The sequence below is a fragment of the Capra hircus genome, chromosome 14 (genome assembly GCF_001704415.2).
Source record: "Capra hircus breed San Clemente chromosome 14, ASM170441v1, whole genome shotgun sequence".
Lineage (NCBI taxonomy): Eukaryota > Metazoa > Chordata > Mammalia > Artiodactyla > Bovidae > Capra > Capra hircus.
Window position 1 is genome coordinate 19,461,602 of NC_030821.1, and position 21,295 is coordinate 19,482,896.

Below are 21,295 nucleotides of genomic sequence, written 5' to 3' on the forward strand. Positions count from 1 at the left end.
ACGTCCCTGACATCTGATATGGTTGCCTCTATTCTTCAGATCTCCCTCCTTCCCGCTCTCCTTTTATTCCCTTCCTGATTTCTGTCTATGCTGTGTGTCTTTGCTTTGCACTTGAAATGGTTTTCCTAATTGACCTTTCCTAACTTGATTGGTTTGCTGGATCAACCACCTAGCCTTCAACTCATTTACTGAACCTGCAGATCTTTTAGTTCAGTCATATTTTTAGATCAGGATTTTGCACGTGTGTGTGCTATACAGCAGTCTTCCTAAGTGCTCTTTTATGTTCTGTTCACATGGATACCTTCCACACAAGTTCTGTACATGTTCTTTGCCACCCCACAGGCCAGGTTCTTTTCTGTGCTGGGCTCATGTGGGCTCCAGTGCGGCCATGGGGCAGTCCCATCAGTGACGGCGCGGTGGGGGCCACAGGCGGGCTGTTCGGTTCCCAGTCCCCCTTTTCTGTCTCAGCCCTCAGCCCAGCTGTTCTGCGCCTTTGGAGCTTGGGGGAGAGGGGGGGAGGTCTTCCTATGTATGAGGAATGGGCAGGTGGGAATCTATGATTCTCTGGAGAATAAGCTCTTCCCAGGAGACAAAGCTATCCCACCTTTGCCCCGGAGCTATTTGGGCTCTTTCCCCAGGCCCTGCTAGACCACCGGGTAGTCAGAGTCCCAAACCTCACCAGCGCCAGCCGTTTGTGCACCGCGCCAGCCACTGGACTCGAGAAGTGGGTGGATTGGATTTGGGAGAGAGAAAGTATTTTGAGTAAGTCTCTCCAGAACGCCATCTCCAAACTACTGTTATACTGTTTTATATTTATGAAAATAAGTCACAGTCACTGTAAAAGTAAACAGGACAGAATTATGCAAAGTGAAGAGAAAAATAATCTTGTTTTTGTCCATTTTTCCAGGGTAGCCACTGATAATAGATTGATGGGTCTTTCAGATGTTTTCTATTTACTTACATGTGTGCATGCGTGCTAAGTCACTTCAGTTGTGTCCTACTCTGTGCAGCCCTATGGACTGTAAGCCCTCCAGGTTTCTCTGTCTATGAGATTCTCCAGGCAAGAATACTGGAGTGGATTGCCATGCCCTCCTCCATGGGATCTTCCTGACCCAGGGATCAAACCTGTGTCTCTTTATGTTTCCTGCATTGGCAGGTGGGTTCCTCACCACTAGCGCCACCCAGGAAGCCCATTTACTTACATATTTTTAAAAATATACAGGCAGGATCATACAGTATACACTGGTTTTCTATTTGTGTTTTTTCACTGAATATGTTTCCATGGGGTCGCAAAGAGTCGGACATGACTGAGCAACTGAAGTGAACTGAACTTAATATGTTAAGGACTTTTTTTTGTTTTTCATATAGGCATTGTGCATTTCTTTGAATGATTATATGACTTCATGGTTTTTAACTGAGCAAATATCAAAGTGTGCTTAATGGTTGTTTTCTGTGTTACGAACAGCGATACTTTCAAGATACATCTGACTGTTTTTCTGTAGACCTGATTACTAGATGTGGACTATTTGGGTCAAGCGATATATGCCTTTGAAATTTCAATATCTTCTGCCAAACTTGCCTCCAGAAAGGTCGAGCTTGCTGCTCTCCTGTTTACGGACTAAGAGAGCTGCTGTTCCTTACCCTCTGGCTGTCACTGTATTATCACGCTTTCAGTTTTTGTTGCCCTGATAGAGAAATCTTCCCGTTGCTTTAATCTGCATTTTTAAGTTAGTGCGGTGGTGCATTTTTTCATTTGTGTATTGTCCTATTGCATTTATCTGAAATTACTTATGTTGTTTTCTTCCTTTTTTCACTGAACTGTCTTTTGTTCTTTAATTGAAGCATGATTGATTTACAATATTATCTTCGTTTTAGGACATTTTAGGTGTACAGCAAAATGGTTCAGATATATATTTTTTCAGATTATTTTCCACTATAAGTTGTTATAAGATGTACTGAATATAGTTTCCTGTGCTATACAGTCTGTCCTATTTTTATTTTATATACAATAGTATATATTTGTTAGTCCCAGACTCCTAATTTATCCCTCCCTCTCCCCTTCTCACTTCCCCTGGTAACCATCAGTTTGTTTTCTATGTCTTGGAGCCTGTCTCTGTCTTGCAAATGAATTCATTTGTATTAAAGGATATGGACTGACTCAGGAGCCTGCGTATCATCCTTGTGCAGGGGCCATGCTCATCTTTTCTGTATCAATTTTAGTGTGGTGGTGATTTCGTTGCTAAGTCATGTCCAACTCTTGCAACCCCATAGATAGTAGCCCGCCAGGCTCCTCTGTCCATGGGATTCTCCAGGCAAGAACACTGGAGTAGGTTGCCCTTTCCTTCTCCGCAATTTTAGTGTACGTGCTGCCAAAGTGAGCTTGTGTGTGGTACGCTCAGTTGCTCAGTCGTGTCCGACTCTTCGAGACCCCGTGGACTACAGCCCGCCAGGCTCCTCTGTCCATGGGATTCTCCAGACGAGAATACCGGAGTGGGGTGCCAAGCTCTCTTGCAGGGGATCTTCCCGACCCAGGCATCGAATCCTGCATTGGCAGGCGGGGTTTTTGCCACCAGCGCCACCTGGGAAGCCCTAAAGTGAGCACATCAGTCCCCCATTCATTTGTTTTTGGCTGTGCTCGGTCTTCCCTGCTGCACGGGCCTTTCTCCAGTTCCGGTGACGGGGGAGCCTGCTCTTCCTGCAGTGCACCGGCTTCTCACTGCAGTGACTTCGTTTCGGGGCACAAGCTCTAGGGCGCTCAAGCTTCAGTAGTTGCAGCTCATGAGCTCAGTACTTGTGGTTCCTGGACTCTACAGCTCAGGCTCAACAGTTGTAGCTCACAGGCTTCGTGGCTCCGTGGCGTATGGAATCTTCTCAGATCAGAGGTGAAACCTGTGTCTCCTGCGTTGGTAAGCGGACTTCTCACCCCTGAGCCACCAGGGAAGCCCTAGCCTTTTGCTTGCGTTCCTAGATGTTCTTTCTAACTGAAGGACGTTAGTTCCACATCTGTCATTTCTGTTGCCCACAGAAATGTTTCCCAGTGTATTGCCTGTCCTCAGTTTTTTAAAAGGTAGTTTTTGCTATACTGGTATTTTAAGTATTATGCTGTTTTATCAACATTTTGGCCTTTTGTCTTTAGGTTTCGTACTTGCTTGGAAAGACCTTCCTTATCTAAAGAGAATATCCATACAAAGAACTGATTCCTGGTTGCTTCTTGCATGGTTTCATCTTTCACATGTAAATCTTTGATGATGTTTATTCTGATGGAAGGAGTAGAGAAAGGATTCAGCGTAACTTGTTAATTTTCTTTTTTACCTATTTAATCCAACTTCATGACTACAGTCCATCTTTTTCTGACTCAGCTGAAATGACACCATTATCATAGATCAGATTCTCGTGGGACTGAATCTTTTGCTGATTGATTTGTGGTGTGTCCAAAGGGAGAGCCTTGCAAATGAGTCTTTCTGAAAAGCTTGACTCGCGAGTGAAGGCCACTGGCACCCAGGAACATCTGCAAGGACAGTGATGTTGGAACTTTCTCTCTTGCTTCTGCTCGGTTCCCCTTCCACACTCATCTGCCTTTTTGTTACTGGTTGCAGATTTCTGAGAAATATGGGCTGCCTGTGGAGAAGATCGCAAAGCTTTACAAGAAAAGCAAAAAAGGGTAAGAAAGAAACTGAATTTCAATTGACTTCTAAATCAGATATGTCTACACAGTGCCATTATGAAAACAAGATGGCGCCCATCTTTTGTTAGTTCTGTTGTTCGCCTTTTATAAAACTTGTGTGTCATCTTCCCGGAGGAGTGCTGAGCAGCCTACCCATGCCGAGCATTTTCAGGATCTTTGATGGGAGAAAGAGGAGTGAGAGTGTGTTGCCATGGTATCAGCCGAGATGTCCCCTCCACGACAGCATTAGTGGGTAGAGCAGAGGGGTCTGGAAGTGGGGAGAGTGGCCCTTGGGCAGAGAGCCAAGTTTGTTGGGAATCACGTGCTGCCCTTAAGCTCGGTCTCGAGGCAGCACAGTAGGAATACAAAGGATTCAGGACATCAGGGATTCTTCTGGGGTTGTTATTAACAGAATGATCGAAGTGATTACTGAACCTGCTTGTTCTCAGTGTTAAGAACAATAGCTCTCAGTTATCTGGTCTTCGGTAGGTTCTGGGTCCCCTGCTAAGTTCTGTTATTCCTTTTCACTCAGTGAGGTAGATTCTTATCCCTAATTTACTTCTGAGGAAATCGAGCCAGATGGAGGCTAAGCATTTTGCCCGAAGTCTCGTGTTCAGTAGGTGAAATGCAGATTTAACCCAAGTAAACTTCCGTGGCCCCAAAGCCCAAGTATTTAGCTTGCACATTCTGCTGTCTGCTGCCTCCAGCCCTCTTAGGGCCTCCTGTGAATGAAGCTATAAGCATAGTGGCCGTGGAACAGGGTTTAGTACTGGAAAAGGGTCTCCAGTGAGTCAGCTTTTGGATCCATTTTCTTACAAAAAGCAGAAAGTTGATCTTTAAAGTCTTCTCTGGGCCTTTTTCATAGAAGAAATTGATGATCTGGGATACTGGGGACTTCCAAGTAATGGGGTCTCTCAGTTAATTTGCGTCAAGCGGGAAACCCTTTCCATTTGAGCCCTGGTTGAAAAGCTCACTAAAACGCATGTTCTTTCCAAAGTCAGTGCAAGAGGCTGAGTGGATTCCTTTGATGGTGAGATCTGAGTGGTGTCTCAGGGTCTCATGCTGAGCAGAAGCCCTGAGTGCTGATGTGCATGCCGATGGTAGCATTTCACTTCCACGGGGTCCGGTGTCAGGCCCTGGGCTAAATACTTTAATCCTAACCACAACCCTTTAAAGCAGGGTTGTTATTCTTATTTTTGTGGAAGAATAAACCGAGACTCTCAAAGGCTAAACAACTTGCCTGATGACACATAGCTGTAAAATGATAGTCACTTCTCAAACGAAGGTCTGTCTGACTTCAAAGAAGGGGATTGGCTCAAGGACTTGTCTCATGGACAGGCCCTGAAAGTTGTTGGTTTTCTTAAAATGAAACCCAGCTCAGATGATTAACTAAGGGCTAGGTCACATGTGATAGAGTATGAACTTCACAGTGAGGCAAAGCTAGTACCCAAACCGAGCTCAGCCTTGAACCGGCTGAGTGAACCTGAGGACATGATCTAACCTCGCTGAACTCAGGCTACTCAATTGCAACGTGGCGGTGATCGCACCTGCCTCCCTGGTTGCCGTGAGGACTGAACACAGGTTTGCGGAACAGACTCCGTGCTCGAGGAAGGGTAGCCGCAGCTCTGGTTTATTTTCCTCTTGTAAGTGCAGAGGAAAAGGTGTTTTCAAGAGGCAATATGGTTTAATAAAAAGAGTTAGGAGACCTAACTCTTTAGATCCAGTCTCCGTCAATAGTTAGCTCTGTGATTTCAGGCTCTGTTAACTTTTTCTAGGCTTCAGTTTACCAGTCTAGAGAGCCAAAGGTTTGAGTTGAATGATCTCTGACATCCCATCTCATAAGAAGTTCTGAGAAATCGAGGTTTTACTTCCCTCTAACTGATTTCTGGGAAAGAAATACAGTGAGGGCCTCTCTCCCTGCCTGTCCCCTCTCCCTTCCACCCCCTACCCACCTCCTTGGCCTCCCTTGTGAAAGAATGGCTGAGGGGACCCCAGCCTGGAGCCTGCCCTTCACTGAGCACCTCAGTCATGGCATCTTTGTTTCTCCCTGCACTCACCCCTGCAGCATCCTGGTGAATATGGACGACAACATCATTGAGCACTACTCGAATGAGGACACCTTCATCCTCAACATGGAGAGCATGGTGGAAGGCTTCAAGATCACACTCATGGAAATCTGAGCCCCACTCTGGGCTGCAGCCCTCAGGGCCTTCCTCCCCGGGGAAGTCGGAGGCCCCGGCCCCCAGGCCCCGCAGACCCACCTCATCCACCGACGACTGCTGTTACACGACTGCGCTGGGGAGCAGGGCGAGGCCCGAAGACCCGGGCTGGGATCCCTGCGTTTGGGCCACCCAAGCCCCTCGGGACAGGGCCTTGAGCCTGTCACATCCTTATTTATTGTCCACCTTTTCTCCGGAGCCCGGGGCCCAGGGCCCACCAGGACTCTTCAGGTCACTGCTGGCTCCAGCTGACACGGGCCGGAGCTCTCCCTTTCAGTCCATTGATCCTGAAGAGCCTGAGGGAGCTCCCTCCTGCCATCTCACCCCCGACGTCTCCTGAGTGGCTGGACAGAACGAGCCGCTTCCTTTGTCCAAGGTGGGGGAGGGGAGGTGGACACCCCTTCCTGATCAGAAGCCTTCAAGTCTGCTCTGAGGAAGGTCATTGGCAGGTACCCCCAGGGGTTCCTAGCGAGGCCGTGTACAGGAAGACATTTGGCCACCGTGTAATTACTAAGTAACCCCGAAAGTGTGCCTGGCTGTCATGTACATAGTGTTTATAATATCGCAGTAATATATTTTACCTGTGGTATGTGGGCATGTTTACTGCCGCAGGCCTGGGGGAGGCGCATACCTGGAGACCCCGCTTTCTCCAAGAGGTTTCTGCCTCCGTGCTGTTCAGAAGACATGCTGGGCGAGGGACACGGCCTTGAGGGTGTCAGGCAGTGGGTGCCAAGATGGTTGCCCCCCGTGGGCACACCTGAGGTACCCCCGTTCCCTCTCTATGGGCACTACCTGCCCCGAAGGCCCGCTAAGTTTGTCTCATGGCGATGAGCTTTGCCTGACTCTCCCTCTGAGCTATCTGTGGGAAAGGCCGGATTGTCTGAGGTCCCATCTCTTCCAGCTTTGGTGTTGGTGCCGCCTGAACTTTCTGGAGAGGCCACAGGGACTTGCCATCAGGGTTCCATCACTGGGTCTGCCACAGAACTCCTGGGCTTTTGTGAGGATCTGGCCACTGTGCAGCGTCTCACAGTTTACAAGCACATCCTCATCTCAAGTGGCTCCCTGGAGGCCCAGCTGCAGTCTGGAGAGTGGCGCCAATGGCTCAGCTCTGACCGCCAGGCTTGGGCTGCCTTCTGGGGCTCAGCCGGCTCATAGAGGCTGGGCTGCTGATGCTGGATGGGTGTGAGAAAACCCGGGGAGCCCTGGCGCTTCTGAAACCAGCGTCTGGAAGATGGAGAGAGAACGCTTGTCCTCCTACCGGGTGTCCTAGCAGATGAAGAGGAGGTGAAATGCTTCCCCAAACAGTCGCAACATCATGTACCATCTGGGCCACAGTTCTCTTTGAGGGGACAGGTACACGGTCTAGGGGTTCGGGTTCAGCTTTGTGAGCTGAAGCATAGGTTTCTGGTAGCCACACTCCCTAGGAGGTCCCAGATCTAGGGCAGGTTCTATGGAAGGGCCCAGATTTGTTTGTGAAGCACTTTGATGTCTTACCTGGGGGCTTTCTCTCCAAGGGCTCCCTGCCTCCCTGCCCGCCGAGGCCCAGAGTAGGACAGAAGGGCTGCTTTCAGCCCAGCTCTCTGTCCTTGAGGCTGCAGAGGATTCAAATGGGCTGGAGGGCAGGTGCGTGCCGAGGAAGATCTCTAGGTGTGGTGAGGGGGCACCTGTGTGTCTTCTGGACGCGTTACTCCTCCCTGCAGTGCCAAAGGTCGCATCCCGGATTTAGCTCTGCTCCAGTCTGTCCCCTCGTCCTCCACTCTGTGACTGTCACATCCTGGACCAGCATGTGGTGCTGATGGGACTCAGTATTGGAAATGTATGATGTCCAATGTGCCACCATGCTCCTTGCCTAAGGGGTGATTTCAGACACGATTGCCAGGCCCAGTGGTAAATACTATCAGGCCAGGGCATAGGACTCCAGAGTAGGGAAGAGAGGAAATCTTGGGCAATCAGACATGGGTTCCCTGACCTTCTCTCCCCAGCCTCTGTGGACAAAATGTTTCTGGTCCTGCCTCTGTGGACAAAATGTTTCTGGTCCTGCCCTAGGCAGAAGATGAACCCAAGATACTTTTGCCTTTGTCCTAGGGCCCTGGGCAATCATTGTGGTGGCCACTGCCAGAACAAAGTATATGAGGTCAGTGCCAGCAAAGGGTGGCACACAGTGTGCCCTCCCATCCAATCTGTCCCCATCTCACCACGTCGTCCTCTCTGCACTCAGAGTGCCCGTGGCTTAGCTTCGCTGTGGCCTTCACTGTGTGTGAGCAGAGCTTTGATGAGCAAAATTGTCCAAGGGGGGAAAAAAAAACCACTCCAGAGAAATGGGAAAACTTGCCCCCCCCCCTTTTTTTTTTTTTTGGTTTCTTAATCAGACTCAAATAAATAAGCTTTAAAAATTCCATGTAAGATGAGGGACATATGCAACAAGTTTTTTTCTTATACTTACCCCAAATGCTTAGACTTTCTGGGAAATTGGGTCCAACAGAAAAATGCAGTCAGATGTCATCTTGGAATTGGATCCTAAAAGACTAAGGCATGTCCCAACCCAGAAACTTAAGAAGCATGAACTGAATCAAACATTTATTTTCCTTCTTATTTAAAATTATGAAAATGCAACAGAAGCAGGGGGTTTGTGCCAAATTCTACGAACAGCCCTTTCGTAAAGACAAGCAAAGGAGATTGCGAGATGGACAATTTGTGCTCATGTTTTTTTTTTTTTAAAGGCAAATGTAACTTAATAGTTTTGTAAATGGGAGAGGGGGAATCTATAAACTATAAATACAGTTATTTTATTTTTTGTACATTTTTAAGAAGAAAAAAATAAATATTCATAATGTAAGAGTAAGCTTCAAGTGTCCCGTGTTTTCTGTGAGGTGGGTGTTGGGGCTCTTTGTCTGATTGGGAAGAAGCCTCTGTGTGCGCTGGGAAGGTTCTGGGCTCCAACACAGCAGGCATTTCCGGTTGCCCCATCGTGCCTCCACCCCAAGGTTGAGAAGAGGCTGAAGACATCACCACGCCTCCAGTGTGACCACAACAGGCCACAGGACGGCTGTCCTTTCAGTTCCTGGGGTAGGGAGCAGGCTCTGTCCGTCGCTTGTCTTCCTCACTCCCCACTTAAATTACCACAAGAACCTTTCATGTCCTTTAATTCATCTTCACCCACCTTTTCACAGATGCTAAAACCATGTAGCTGAAACACCAAGCTCATCACAACAGTCTTTTGCCCTGGAACCCACCACCTCGCTAGCATCCGCCAGCTCAAATCCCAGTATTTCTCGGCATTTCCTCAGTGGCCACCCACCCACTCCTTCAACTGTCCTCCATGATCTCCCAAGAGCCTCTCTGTTCCAAACAAGTAGCGGCTTCTGTGTCTTCCACATCTCACCTTTTATGTCCACAGCTTTCAAATCTTGGCTAAACATCCACCTTGGGAAAGCTTTCTCTGACCAACTTCAACCCTGTTGGCATCCTTGGCAGCCTCCACACCTGGACCACTGGGCATTAAAGAGGAGGCTGGGAGAAGTGCTTGTTGAGGAGGCTTCTGGAGAGATCATGGGTCAGAAATGGGCAGGCCCCTTTGCTGTGATCTGTGTTCCCCAGTATCAGTAGGAGGTCTCTGAATGTGCTCCCCCCACCTCCACCCCTGCCCGAGAACGTCCTGCCGGGCATTCGCTAGCCTCGCCTCCTCTCCTGAGGCAGTTCTCCCTGGACTCATGGCAGCTCTGGTCCTGCTGTGAACGCGGCTCCCCACATGTGGCACCCCACCCCCCACCTCCCTGTACTGGGACTCTGGGTGGGCTAAGATGACCAACTGTCAGGGCCGCAGGGTCCAGGACTGGCTCTTGCCCTCATCTTCATCTCTATACCAACTCAGCTCAGTTACCATGAGCCAGGCACTGTGCCTGGTGCTGGGGACGGAGAGGCAGGTTAGATGCAGTCCATCCTCAGAGGCCGTGATGTGTCAAGTGATGACAGCCTGGCATCATCAGTGCCAGGATAGCGGTTCACTTTCAGAGAGGTAGGGCTTGGCAGTCACCCCAGTCCCAGGGCATACAAGCCCCTCTTACACTTTCACAACGTGATGAGAGGTCACCAAACTCTAACCTCGGTTTGGGAAGGTTGTCCACTCAAGTGTCTGCACCCCTGTGTCTGAGGATCGATGGCATCTTAGCAGCCAGGGCAGCAAGTGCCCAGGACCTAGAAACATAGTCATCATTCAAGTGTAGAGAAATCTGAAATGCATGTATCATTGGTTAGATACGAAATAGATCATTGGCTCTTGGCGTGGACATCTTTTCACTCTACAGTAATCTTTCTATTGTAGGGGGATTTGACTGATACTCTGCTGCCTTGGCAAATACGATATTCTCTCCCTTGTTTCTTCAGCCACCTGAAAAGCCAGAATACTTCAGGAGAATGCAGGCATATGCCTGACAAAGATGAGAGGCTTGTTGAAGCATCTCCATTTTTCCTAAAGAAAGCAGTCGTGATTTCCCCTTACCTTGACTGAGAACACACGGACTCCTTCTTACCTGGCCAGTGGCTCCCTCCCCACACCTGAACTAGACTGACAGGGAGTCCAGGGTTGGGTTGGGGTGTTGGAACAGTACCCTCAAGATAGGAGTTTCAGGCCTGAACATTTGCTGGAAATTAACCAGTTAACCTCCAACAGGTGTGCGAGTGAAGACTCCTCATCAGGTTGGAGGGTCCCAGCCACCTGCTCACCATTACTGCCATGAATGACATGGTGTTCCTCATGCTCACGCAGTCCTCATAGGCATCAGGACCACTGTGGAACCATAAAGAGAAACTGAGATACAAAAGGACTCTCCTCCAGGCCAACTCACTCCAGCATGAAGTCTGGTCGGCCGATGAGACGCCTACTATAGCTGACTTTCAGCCTCTTTTTCCTACATTCATGACCCCTGTGCTGGAGGCACAGCCAGTGACAGCAATAACAGACACCGTGATTGGAATTGGCTTTGAGGCTGTGGGCTCTGTATCATGTCATCTTTTATATGAACTCTTCTCCAGACAGAGAGGTCCGGGGGTTGCGGGGGGAGGATGCTAATTTCCCACTGAAGAGAAAGGTGCCTCCGTTTCTCCGTCCATTGCACCTAACGTTGAGACTAGAGTTTACAGCTCCAGTCAGTTGTGAGGAAGAAGAGGTAAGAAGACAGTGAAGGCCATGAGTGGAGGGAAGTAAAGACGCCCACATGTAGCCCTAGGATGCTCTTGGACAATGCTTTAGGCCCACAGACCCTCTCATCCCTCTTTCACAAACCCTGCTTCCTTGTGCTTCCAGGGCTGAAACCATACCCAGAAGGAGGCCAACACAGCATCCGGACCCTCACTCAGGCACAGATTCAGCTGGAGCAGTTTAGGCACAGAAAGCTCAGGTCCCAGACAATCATATTAAACAATCAACATGCTTGAATGCCAAGCTAGAGAGACCCAAAGTCAACTGATGCGGGACCCACTCCATAGGAAAGGATTCATAAATATATCGATATACATAGATAAAGATATATATTATTAAATTCCCCTGTGGAACGTGTCCTGGGGTGTATCAATGTGATGGGACTGCACCCTCAGCATCCCTTCCCCATCCTAAACAAGGGTATGAATAGTCGACCAGTCTGTATCTCCTTCAAGTCGTAAACCACTTTATTCCAGTCCCTTGAACATCACAGGCTGAGCTGCTTTCAGACAAAACAGACTCCATTTCCAGAGGTCCCTCAACACAGCAGTGACAATGAACAGCCCAGCTCAGGAGTGACATAAGCGTTTAGGCATTCAGCCTTTGGGTGCTGCTGAGTCCCTTGGCCACACAGTGCATTGGATCAGACATACAAAGGCCTGCCTAGGAAGGAGAAAAATGAGAAAAACAACCCTCAGAAAAACACAGTCAGGGTCAGTGGCAGGCCAGGACAAGGACTACTTTCCAACCAGCCCGGGCATATCAGCATTCATCAGCCCTGTGTCTGTTCTGTTTTTTAACAGCTGGAGATGTGCTCCCCTGCTTTTTACCCCAGCTCTAGGCTCTAACGAGCAGTGTGAGTCTGGCTCAGTAAGATGTCATGACTTAGGATGGAGTCCTAATGGGCTTTCCCTGACATTAATCGACTCTACCATTAAGGAAAACTAAAGGAGGAATTAGGTCTTCAGTCAAGATCAGGAGAAAGTGGGATGCAGCTCATGAACATCACCTGCAGAGTGCTGGGTCCCCATGCCACTGTGCATGCCACTAGGTGAATTCCCTAGTTTTCAAAACCAGATTTTACCACTTGGCCAATGGAGGAACTCCGAAAGCCTCAAGGTGTAAAACCACTGTTAAAAAAAGCTGACACTCAGAGCAAGAGGATTATTTTACTGAGTGGGTCCAGGTCTCAAAATTTCACCTAGCAAAGTTCGTTCGTTTTGGTCAACAACACAAATGCAGATTTTTACTATCAGTTTAAATGGAACTGAGTAATACCCAGGAATCTGGAGGGTAGAACAGGCTCAGCATCGTTTCCCTTCTAAGTTTATCTTTGTGTGGTTCACGGTCTGTAGGACGTAGCTGGGCTGCAGCCCAGGGAAACTGTCTGCCTTCTCCTGGGGCAAGATCTCCTCATCTACACCCTTGAGTGCATGGCTTCCACTTGCCTACTGCTTGTGAAAATGTGACTTACCTGAGACCAGCGCCTTGGACTCCTACCTTTCAACACAAAGGTCATCAGACCAAACAGCAACTCAAATTTGTGTCGTCACTTCTGGAAATAGAAATCTGCTTTCAGAGAACACAATGATGGAAAATATTTTTTGGATTCTTTATAGTGGGTCTTGGAAATCAGATACAGTGGCTTATGCCTTCTTCAAGATGAACCAGATGACTGCCTAACCTCTGACTCTCTTAAGGGTCACTGGGAGCATGGAAAAGTCAACATTCCAGCTATGGCTTCCTAACTATACATGTGGATTAAAGCATCAGGAAACCCCCAGAATTTATGCTATTTGGGGTGAGGGAGGGTGGGAAAATCTACAGAACATCACCTGCTCAGAAAAGCACCACACCTCCAATCCAGTACTACAGCAGTGGGCTGCTGGGCTGGTGGGCAAACACACGTCTCTAGATAAGAACCTTCTGGGGCTCCTCTTGACACATTCCACTCAAACCTGCCCCACTTCTGGTCCCTTGGCAGTACACTGGAAAAGCACTCAAAATTAAGCTCGGGCCCTGGTCTGGTTACTTTGTACTTTTCTGGAGTATATAAAATATACCTGCTGATGGGTGCATTTGTGCAAAGACAGATATGACTTTATAACAAGACATAGACATTCATTACAGCTGGCTTACTTTACAATAAGCTACGGAAAACAGTCTTCTGTAATAAGATTGTATTAGTGCTCACTAAACATGCATTTAAACAAGGCAAAACAATTTGGTCTGCAATACCCAATATTTTATATACAGCAATCTTTTTTTTTTTTTTTAACCACAATAGGCAACAAGATGGGTCTGGTTTTGGAATATGTTACCATTTGCATTTAATTTCCAAAGAAACTCAGCTCAACTAGTGTAAACCTGGCAAGAAATAGCTGAGCCATCTTTTTCTTCTTCTCTATGAATTTACCTTGAAATGTTCACAGCTTAGAAACTACAGCCTATTTGGGAAGAGGGTGGGGTGGGCCTCTGGGGGGGATCCCCCAGGTCCCTTTAAGAGTCTGGCCCCAGAGGATTCCTGGTCCCTGGGGAATCCAGGAAGTGGTGCCACCACCCCTAGGGCATGTATGACTCCAGACCCAGGTGGCAAGTTTTGTTTTTCCAACAGGCCCCTCAACTTTGCAACAGAATCACTTGACTGGATTGTTTTCCCTTCCCTCACCTCCCCGAATCTTCATTAGAACACAGACTTTCGAATCAAAGGAAAAATAATAATAATAATGATGATGAAAAATCGTCAGAACAACAAACACCAAAGTCTGTGCACGACAGCGCTGTCCATGCTTCCACAAGCGCGGGGGTCTAGACATTCCCACGAAGCATCCACGACAGAGAAGCTGAAGGCGGCACGGAAGGAGGCGCATCCGACCACAGGGGGAACAGCATCACTGTCAATATCTTTTGGCCAAGGGAAAAAAAAAAAAAAAATCCAAAGGGAACACAGGCAGCTCTACAGTTGGTGGCGCCGGGCTCAGAACTGGCCGGCGCTGCTCGGGTCACACTGCAGGAGGCGCACAATGGACGGGTCGCTCTTGGCCCCTCGGATGAACTCTTCCAGGGAGAGTTTCCCTGAAAAGCAAGAGGACCGGTGGTGTTGGCCGACGGCAGCCGGATGAACCGGGTTTTCCCGATGCATCTCCGCGGCGGCGGCAGCGCACCCTTTCCCGGGGTCTCACACCAGCCGTGAGTCCCACCTTCTGTCTTTCGGAGCTGAGAGGCACCCCACCCCCGCCCCGGGGGCCGGGGGCCGTGGGTCGTTCAGCATCGCACAGCCCAGCACGCGGCTTACTGAGAGCTCACCGTGTGCCCGGCCCTGGCTCTGGAAGCCGGTGGGGTGGGTGGGTGCCCCCTACGTGATCCCTGCCCTCGTGGCCCTTCCAGCTACAGGCCACCGCAGGGCCTCAGCGTCCATGCAAGAGACGGCGCTTGCGCCTTTCAGAGAGTGAGCTGGGTTCCTGATGCACATCCCACGGGGTACTACTGGGCCCTCAGGGCTCCTTCGGGTCATCTGGGTACACCTAGGTTGGCCTGTGAGCAGAGGGGTCTGAAGAGACACGTGGGGTGAGGGCCACTTCTTTTGGACAAGGTGTGAGGAGGGCTGCCCTTCCCACCCGGGGTGAGGCAATTCTAAAACAGAGAGAGGACTCCTCAGTCTGGACTCTTTCCTCTTACCCCGATGGGCTGTGGGAGGGAGACTGGCTGGCTGAGATTCCACTCCTATTCCAGGTCCTTTTCCTTTCTACCTAGGCTAGAGTATGTATTAAGTTTCCTTCCAGAAGTTTCCTCAGTCATACTGTCAGTGGGGAGGCAAAGCTTCTCCCCCATTTCTGAGGGTGGGAGGTGGGGGTGGAGCAAAGCCTACATTCAGCGAAGTAACCTTGCTTCCTCCAGTAACCTGCGAGCTTCAGAAATGGCTTCAGAGCTAACTTGCTGGGGACCCAGACTTTTCAAGTTACAGGCTGGGTGGTAGATGCAAAGAACTTCTTCAGGAGGAATCTAACCGCCGGAGACTCTAGATGAGGCCTCTGCTCCGGGCTCCAGCCTTTGGGTCTAAAAGCCCAGGGCGGAAGCACCAAGTCTCCTGGTCGGGCCGAATCTGACCCCCTGCAGACTTAAACCCCTCCCTTAAACCCCTCCCTGTATGGCTCTGGGGCTTCCCTCATAGCTCAGCTGGGAAAGTATCCACCGGCAATGAAGGAGATGAGGCAAGCTGGAGAAGGGATAGGCAACCCACTCCAGTATTCTTGAGCTTCCCTTGTGGCTCAGCTAGTAAAGAATCTGCCCACAGTGCGGGAGACCTGGGTTCAGTCCCTGGGTTGGGAAGATCCCCTGGAGAAGGAAAAGGCTACCCACTCCAGTATTCTGGCCTGGGGAATTCCATGGACTATACAGTCCATAGGGTCGCAAAGAGCTGGACACGACTGAGCGACTTTTACTGTATGGCTCTAACTTCTCCTCCCCATCTTTTTCTTAATCAAGGCTTTCCATTAGGAAAACACAGGGCTTTTAGCAACAAGATGCATTTGAGTAATGCAGACCCTGTTGGGGCTCTGGGAGCCCACTGTGGCCAAGTCCCCTAGCAGAAGCTCTCACTTCTGGCAGGGAGGGTTTGATCCTGCATGTCTGGATCTTCTCCCATCCTTCACCTCTACTCTAAAGAGGAGGCCAGGTTACAGGCAGGACACAAGCCCCCCCTGTGCTCCCCTGGAACATTAGGAAAATGTGCAGTTTAATGTCAGGGCCTTTACTCTTCTATTAAAAAAATCCTGTTTGTTTAGTCTTTGCAAGACAAACTATTAGCTGTGAATCAAGGCACACAAAGAAACAGGATGTAATGGCACCTTTGTGAAGGAACAAGCAAACAAACAGATTAGCTTGTACCCTGCAAAGCCAGATTCTCAGGCCACTGGTGCCCCAGAGGGCACAGGTATAGAAATTGAGGCTTGCTCTGACACAAAGCCTTCATCAGGGCTATATGAGTAACTTAGCTCATATATTTGATAAGAATTGCTGGGATGCCCAGCAGAACAGGCAAGCTGGAAATAACAGCAGGAGCCAGAGATGACTCAGGGCTTTTTATGGGCCAGGGTCTGTGTCAAAACTTTAAACTCAGGTATTACATCTAACTAGGGTTGTCAGCGGAGAGGGCAATGGCAGCCCACTCCAGTACTCTTGCCTGGAAAATCCCATGGACGGAGGAGCCTGGTAGGCTGCAGTCCATGGGGTCGCTAAGAGTCGGACACGACTGAGTGACTTCACTTTCACTTTTCACTTTCATGCATTGGAGAAGGAAATGGCAACACACTCCAGTGTTCTTGCCTGAAGAATCCCAGGGACGGGGGAGCCTGGTGGGCTGCCGTTTATGGGGTCGCACAGAGTCAGACATGACTAAAGCGACTTAGCAGCAGCAGCAACAGGGTTGTCAGAGGGGCATCCCTGGTGGTTCAGATGGTAAAGAATCTGCCTGCAATGCAGGAGACCTGGGTTCAATCTCTGGGTCGGGAAGATTCTCTGAAGACGGGAATGGCTACCCACTCCAGTATTCTTGCCTGGAGAAATCCATGGACAGAGGAGGCTGGCAGGCTACCATCCATGAGGCTGCAGTTAGTCGGACACAGCTAAGCAATAACACACATACACACACACACAGGGCTGCCAGATTTGGCAAATAAAATACATGATGCTCAGTTAGCCTTCAATTTCAAATAAACAATAATTTTTTAGTATGTTTCAAATATTGCATAGGGCATACTTATACTAAAAAAATCATTTGTTATATATCCAAAAATCAAATTCAAGTGTACCTCTTTATTCTATCTGGCAATCCAGCATCTAAAGGTCCACTGTTTTCGAGTCTGAAATCCATCTTTCCTTTCATTTTAGTTTGCTTTGCACCCCCTTGCTGGGTTTGAATTGTGGGTGGCTCTCTTGGGGTGAAATCTGCTCGCCTAACCCCTTAAAAGCTGAGGGGCCCCACTTGGTTCTGGGAAACCCTACACTTTGGAGCATGTGCAGGAAACCCCCTGGGCAGGCTAGGAGGAAGCTTCTAGGGTCTGAGTGGATACCAAGCCCCCCCCCCCCCTTTCTGATTAGCTAGCCTGTAGGATCCAGCCTACTGCGAACCGCTCGGGTCCTCCTCTGTCCTCTTATTGCAGGGAGCATGCAACAAGAGCCACTTTCACCAAGCACCCTGAGCCAGATCCTGTGGCCAATAAATTGTCCTCTAGTGGCATTTCCATGCCTGGGTGATCTAGACCCTCCAGCAGTCCCCACTCTGAGCAAAACCAAGCAAAGTAGCCGTGGCCTCCTACCATCTCGATTGGTGTCCATCTGGCGGAAGATCTTTTCTGTCCGCTTCTCTGGGGTCGACTCATCTTCAGGCATTTTCATTACAGAGGAAACCATCTTATAGATCGCCTGGGGACAAGAAGCAACAAGGTGGGGAGACGGAAACACGGTCTGGTTTTGCACCCAATGGCCCTATTATTAAACCTCCCAAAGGCAGGGGGAAGGGAATGCCTTCCCTTCACACAGAGAGCAGGTTCTGTTCTTGCTTCTTGCTTGTGAAAATCAGACATGCAGTGACTGTGAGAGCAGCCAGACCAGCAAAGCGTGTCCAGGCGTAAGGACCTTCAGGACCGACAGCTGACCAGAAGATCCACTAACGCACCCCCCACTCCATGTCTCTAATCTCATTTTGCATATGAACCCCCTGGGAATCTTATGAGAAGGAGAAGCTGATTGAGTAGGGTGGGTTGAGAAATGCAGCTCATAAGATTCTACATTTCTAACAGGGATCCCGTGTGATGCTGTTGCTAATTTTGGGGTTCCCACTCTCAGGCTGTAGATGACATTTCTCGGGCCAGACAGACAGGTCAGGGTCTACTCCCTGGGTCCCTGGAGGATGATAAACACTGTAAGGGCCTGCGCTCCTCCAGACATTACCAATCTATCCCAATGCCCTCTCCACTTGTGTGTGGCAGTCGTCTTGCATCCCTTGTCAGCACACTGTCAGTTATCCCCCAGGATGGGAATCATCTGCCACTTGAGTACTGGATGAAATAACTGCACAATAAAAGTAAAGAAGGCTGGACCTTAATGAAGGCTGAGCCCCGAAGACTTGATGCTTTCGAACTATGGTGCTGGAGAAGACTCTTGAGAGTCCCTTGGAGTGCAAGGAGATCCAACCAGTCCATCCTAAAGGAGACTAACCCTGAATATTCACTGGATGATCTAATGCTGAAGCTGAAGAGTCAATACTTTGGCCACCTGTTAAGAAGAGCTGACTCACTGGAAAAGACCCTGATGCTGGGAAAGACTGAAGGCAAGAGGAGAAAGGGATGACAGAGGATGAGATGGTTGGATGGCATCACCAACTCAATGGACATGAGTTTGTGCAAGCTCCAGGAGATAGTGAAGGACAGGGAAGCCTGGTGGGCTGAAGTTCATGGGGTTGTGAAGAGCCAGATACAGCTTAGCAACTGAACAAGTGTACAATCTCTGCTTGAGATAAACTGAGTATGTCTGAAATCTGATGATCAAAAGAGTTTTTGACTGAAACCCTGAAAAACTGAAGAGGTTTTTGAGCAGTACTAAAACTATCTCCCCTAAAACCTGTGGACCCCACACCCCAAGCCCAGATGCTCAGGGCCTGGAAGACCTCAGCTATCAGATGTTTTTATTTTGGAAGAATAATGTAAAGTCATTGTTTTTATCCCCAGACCATGGTTTTTGCTACTCAGATTCACTTTGGGAACTTTGGCCCTGGGAAGGAGTTTAAGAAAAAGTGGAATTTCCAAGAGGGTGGAGGGTGGGGTAGAAATCTGGAAAGTTCTGGAACTTTGGATGCAGAGGGAGGAGAAAAAGGAAGGCAGCTGAGGGAAAGTAGTCTCCGAAGGGGAAATGTGGAAACAAAAAGGATGGTAGAAAGAGATAAAGGCTAAGCTCTGCTGCTTTACAGTCTTGTTCAGATCAACCTGCCTGAAGTTCCTAAAATAGTCTGGAGAAATGGAGATAAATATTACAATCTCAGTTGCTAAAACAGGAATGAAAAATGGATTCAGCCAGTGTGCTGACTCTTGGGCTGATCCCACCCCACAGGGACCCCTTAGGCCAGGCTCCCCTAGTCTGACTTGAACCCACCCAGAGCCCTTGCTGAACTGAAGGGCTGTCTCCACAGTGACTCTGGGAGAAAGGGCAAGCTGGAAGTCGTGGCTCTGCCTGGGCATAAGCAAGCTGGGCCACAGACAGCTGTCCCAAGAAGCACTCACTGAAGTGTGCTCCACAGACAAGAGGCAAATCTCACTCTGTCTTCCTCCTGGTCCCCTCGCGCTATCCCCTCCAGCCCGGGACTACCCTGCCATCTGTGCTGAGATTATAGAGCCACCTGCCAAGCTGGTGGGGACACCTGCATCCTTGGGGGAATTAGAAAAGGCCATACTACTACTACTACTGCTAAGTCGCTGCAGTCGTGTCCGACTCTGTGCAACCCCATAGACGGCAGCCCACCAGGCTCCCCCGTCCCTGGGATTCTCCAGGCAAGAACACTGGAGTAGGTTGCCATTTCCTTCTCCAGTTTTCCTTTAAAATTGGAGGAAGTTACAGTGAGACTTTGTTTTTTAAATAAATGGGAAAACAGAGATGCTGAGCTTTCAGGTCCACATGAATATTTAGTAACAAAAGCAGATAGCAGGAGACTGTCCATACCACCTACGTCCTGAGGTCTAGCGCCTCTCCTCGGCTTTCTTTGCTCCCACGTGGAAGCTTTTCTGTAACTCTTGACCCAAAGAGGAACTGGTGGCACAAACGGATGAACACGCACACACACACCCCTCACCTGGATTTCAGACTTAAGCAGTCTGAAATATTTTGTGAATTCATAAGCCCAGGCATCTTTTAGAACAACAACAACAAAATAGTATCTATTTGTCAGTATCTCATTAGATCCCAGGTACACCCATTTAAAGGCGTAAGAACTCCACAACAGTTCAGGACTTACAGAGGTCATGAGGGAGGGGCATAAGTATTAAGTTTAGTTTTAGCTATTTGCTGTTGTTGTTCAGTTGCTCAGTCGTGTCTAGCTCTTTGCGACCCCATGAACTGCAGCATGCCAGGCTTCCCTATACTTCACTATCTCCCAAAGTTTGCTCAAACTCCTGTCCATTGAGTCAATTATGCCATCTAACCATTTCCTCCTCTGTTGCCCCCTTCTCCTCCTGCCCCCAATTTTTCCCAGCATCAGGGTCTTTCCCAATGAGTCAACTTTTCGCTTCAGGTGGCCAAAGTATAGGAGCTTCAGCTTCACCATCAGTCCTTCCAGTGAGTATTAATAGAAGCCTTAAGGATGTTGTGTAATCAACCTTCTTTGGGGCTGAGCTGTTCCTTCCCCTGGTCTTTTTGGGCCTCAGTAAGGTCCCATAGTAGCAAGGATAACCCACTGGTTTGGAATACTCCTTGGAGCTCTCAGCCTCTAAGACTTGAGGCTCATGAAATTCTCCTTCTTGGGATCCTGAAGGGACGTCAATGATATGATAATCTAGAGATCATTCTCTTAATACTCTGGTTGAGTAAGTGAATGAAGGACCAAGCCAACAGATGACTGTGTGTTTGAAGTAAAGGTTCTTGTACCCAACCAAAAGTCTTCAATAGTTTAGTCTTTGGCTGTCAGTCTAAAGGAGTAGGGCTGGGGCCAAGAAATGAGGATGGGTTAGTACGAGAAAGAACCCATAAGCAAAAAAGAATTACAATGTCTGAGTGTACGGAGGGGCTGAAGAGGAAGAGAGAGCACCTTTAAGAGGCTCACATTTCTAAATAGCTCTTTCATCGCATTCAGACTAGATTTCTCCCCCCCCTTTTTTTGTATGTGCACCAACTCACAGAAAAGGATGAATAAATTATTCAGAGTACCAGGTCTATGAACATGGGTGTACTAGGGCAGGGAGCAACGAGACGGGGTGACAAGTCCCAGGGGTCTTAAGAGTGAGTGAGTGGGTGACATCCCTGCAAAACCTCAGCGGGGTTAGGGTTAGTGTTCTTGCATGGTCTCCGTAAGTCAGCACTGACTGTGTTGCATCCAGGACTCCACAGAGCAGGGGGAGAAAAAGCCCAGACAGCACTTGAAACAAATCGTGTCGTATTAGCTCCAGTTTCTGTACATCCCCCCAACCCCGCCAATTTAATGGGATTAAATCATGAAGAGGCCAGGCTATT

General features: G+C 48.9%; 2 protein-coding genes across 7 annotated transcripts in view; one reads left to right on the forward strand and one right to left on the reverse strand.

Moving 5' to 3' along the window:
* Positions 1–8,428, forward strand: part of GRHL2 (grainyhead like transcription factor 2) — a 172,166-nt gene extending 163,738 nt beyond the window's left edge. For all 3 annotated transcript variants that reach the window (XM_005689192.3, XM_005689190.3, XM_005689191.3), the window contains exons 15-16: positions 3,597–3,661; positions 5,730–8,428. In XM_005689192.3, the coding sequence (XP_005689249.1) occupies positions 3,597–3,661; positions 5,730–5,844 (180 nt within the window). In that variant the 3' untranslated portion in view covers positions 5,845–8,428. The remainder of the gene's footprint in view (positions 1–3,596; positions 3,662–5,729) is intronic.
* The window catches only part of NCALD (neurocalcin delta), a 343,524-nt gene continuing 333,755 nt past the window's right edge, over positions 11,527–21,295 (reverse strand). For 3 of the 4 annotated variants that reach the window (XM_018058319.1, XM_018058320.1, XM_018058318.1), the window contains 2 exons: positions 17,398–17,503; positions 13,246–14,155 (listed from right to left, as the gene is read on the reverse strand). In XM_018058319.1, coding sequence (XP_017913808.1) covers positions 14,058–14,155; positions 17,398–17,503 — 204 coding nt within the window. In that variant the 3' untranslated portion in view covers positions 13,246–14,057. Of the gene's footprint in view, positions 14,156–17,397; positions 17,504–21,295 lie in introns of all 4 variants that reach the window. The other variant, XM_018058321.1, reaches the window with a different exon arrangement.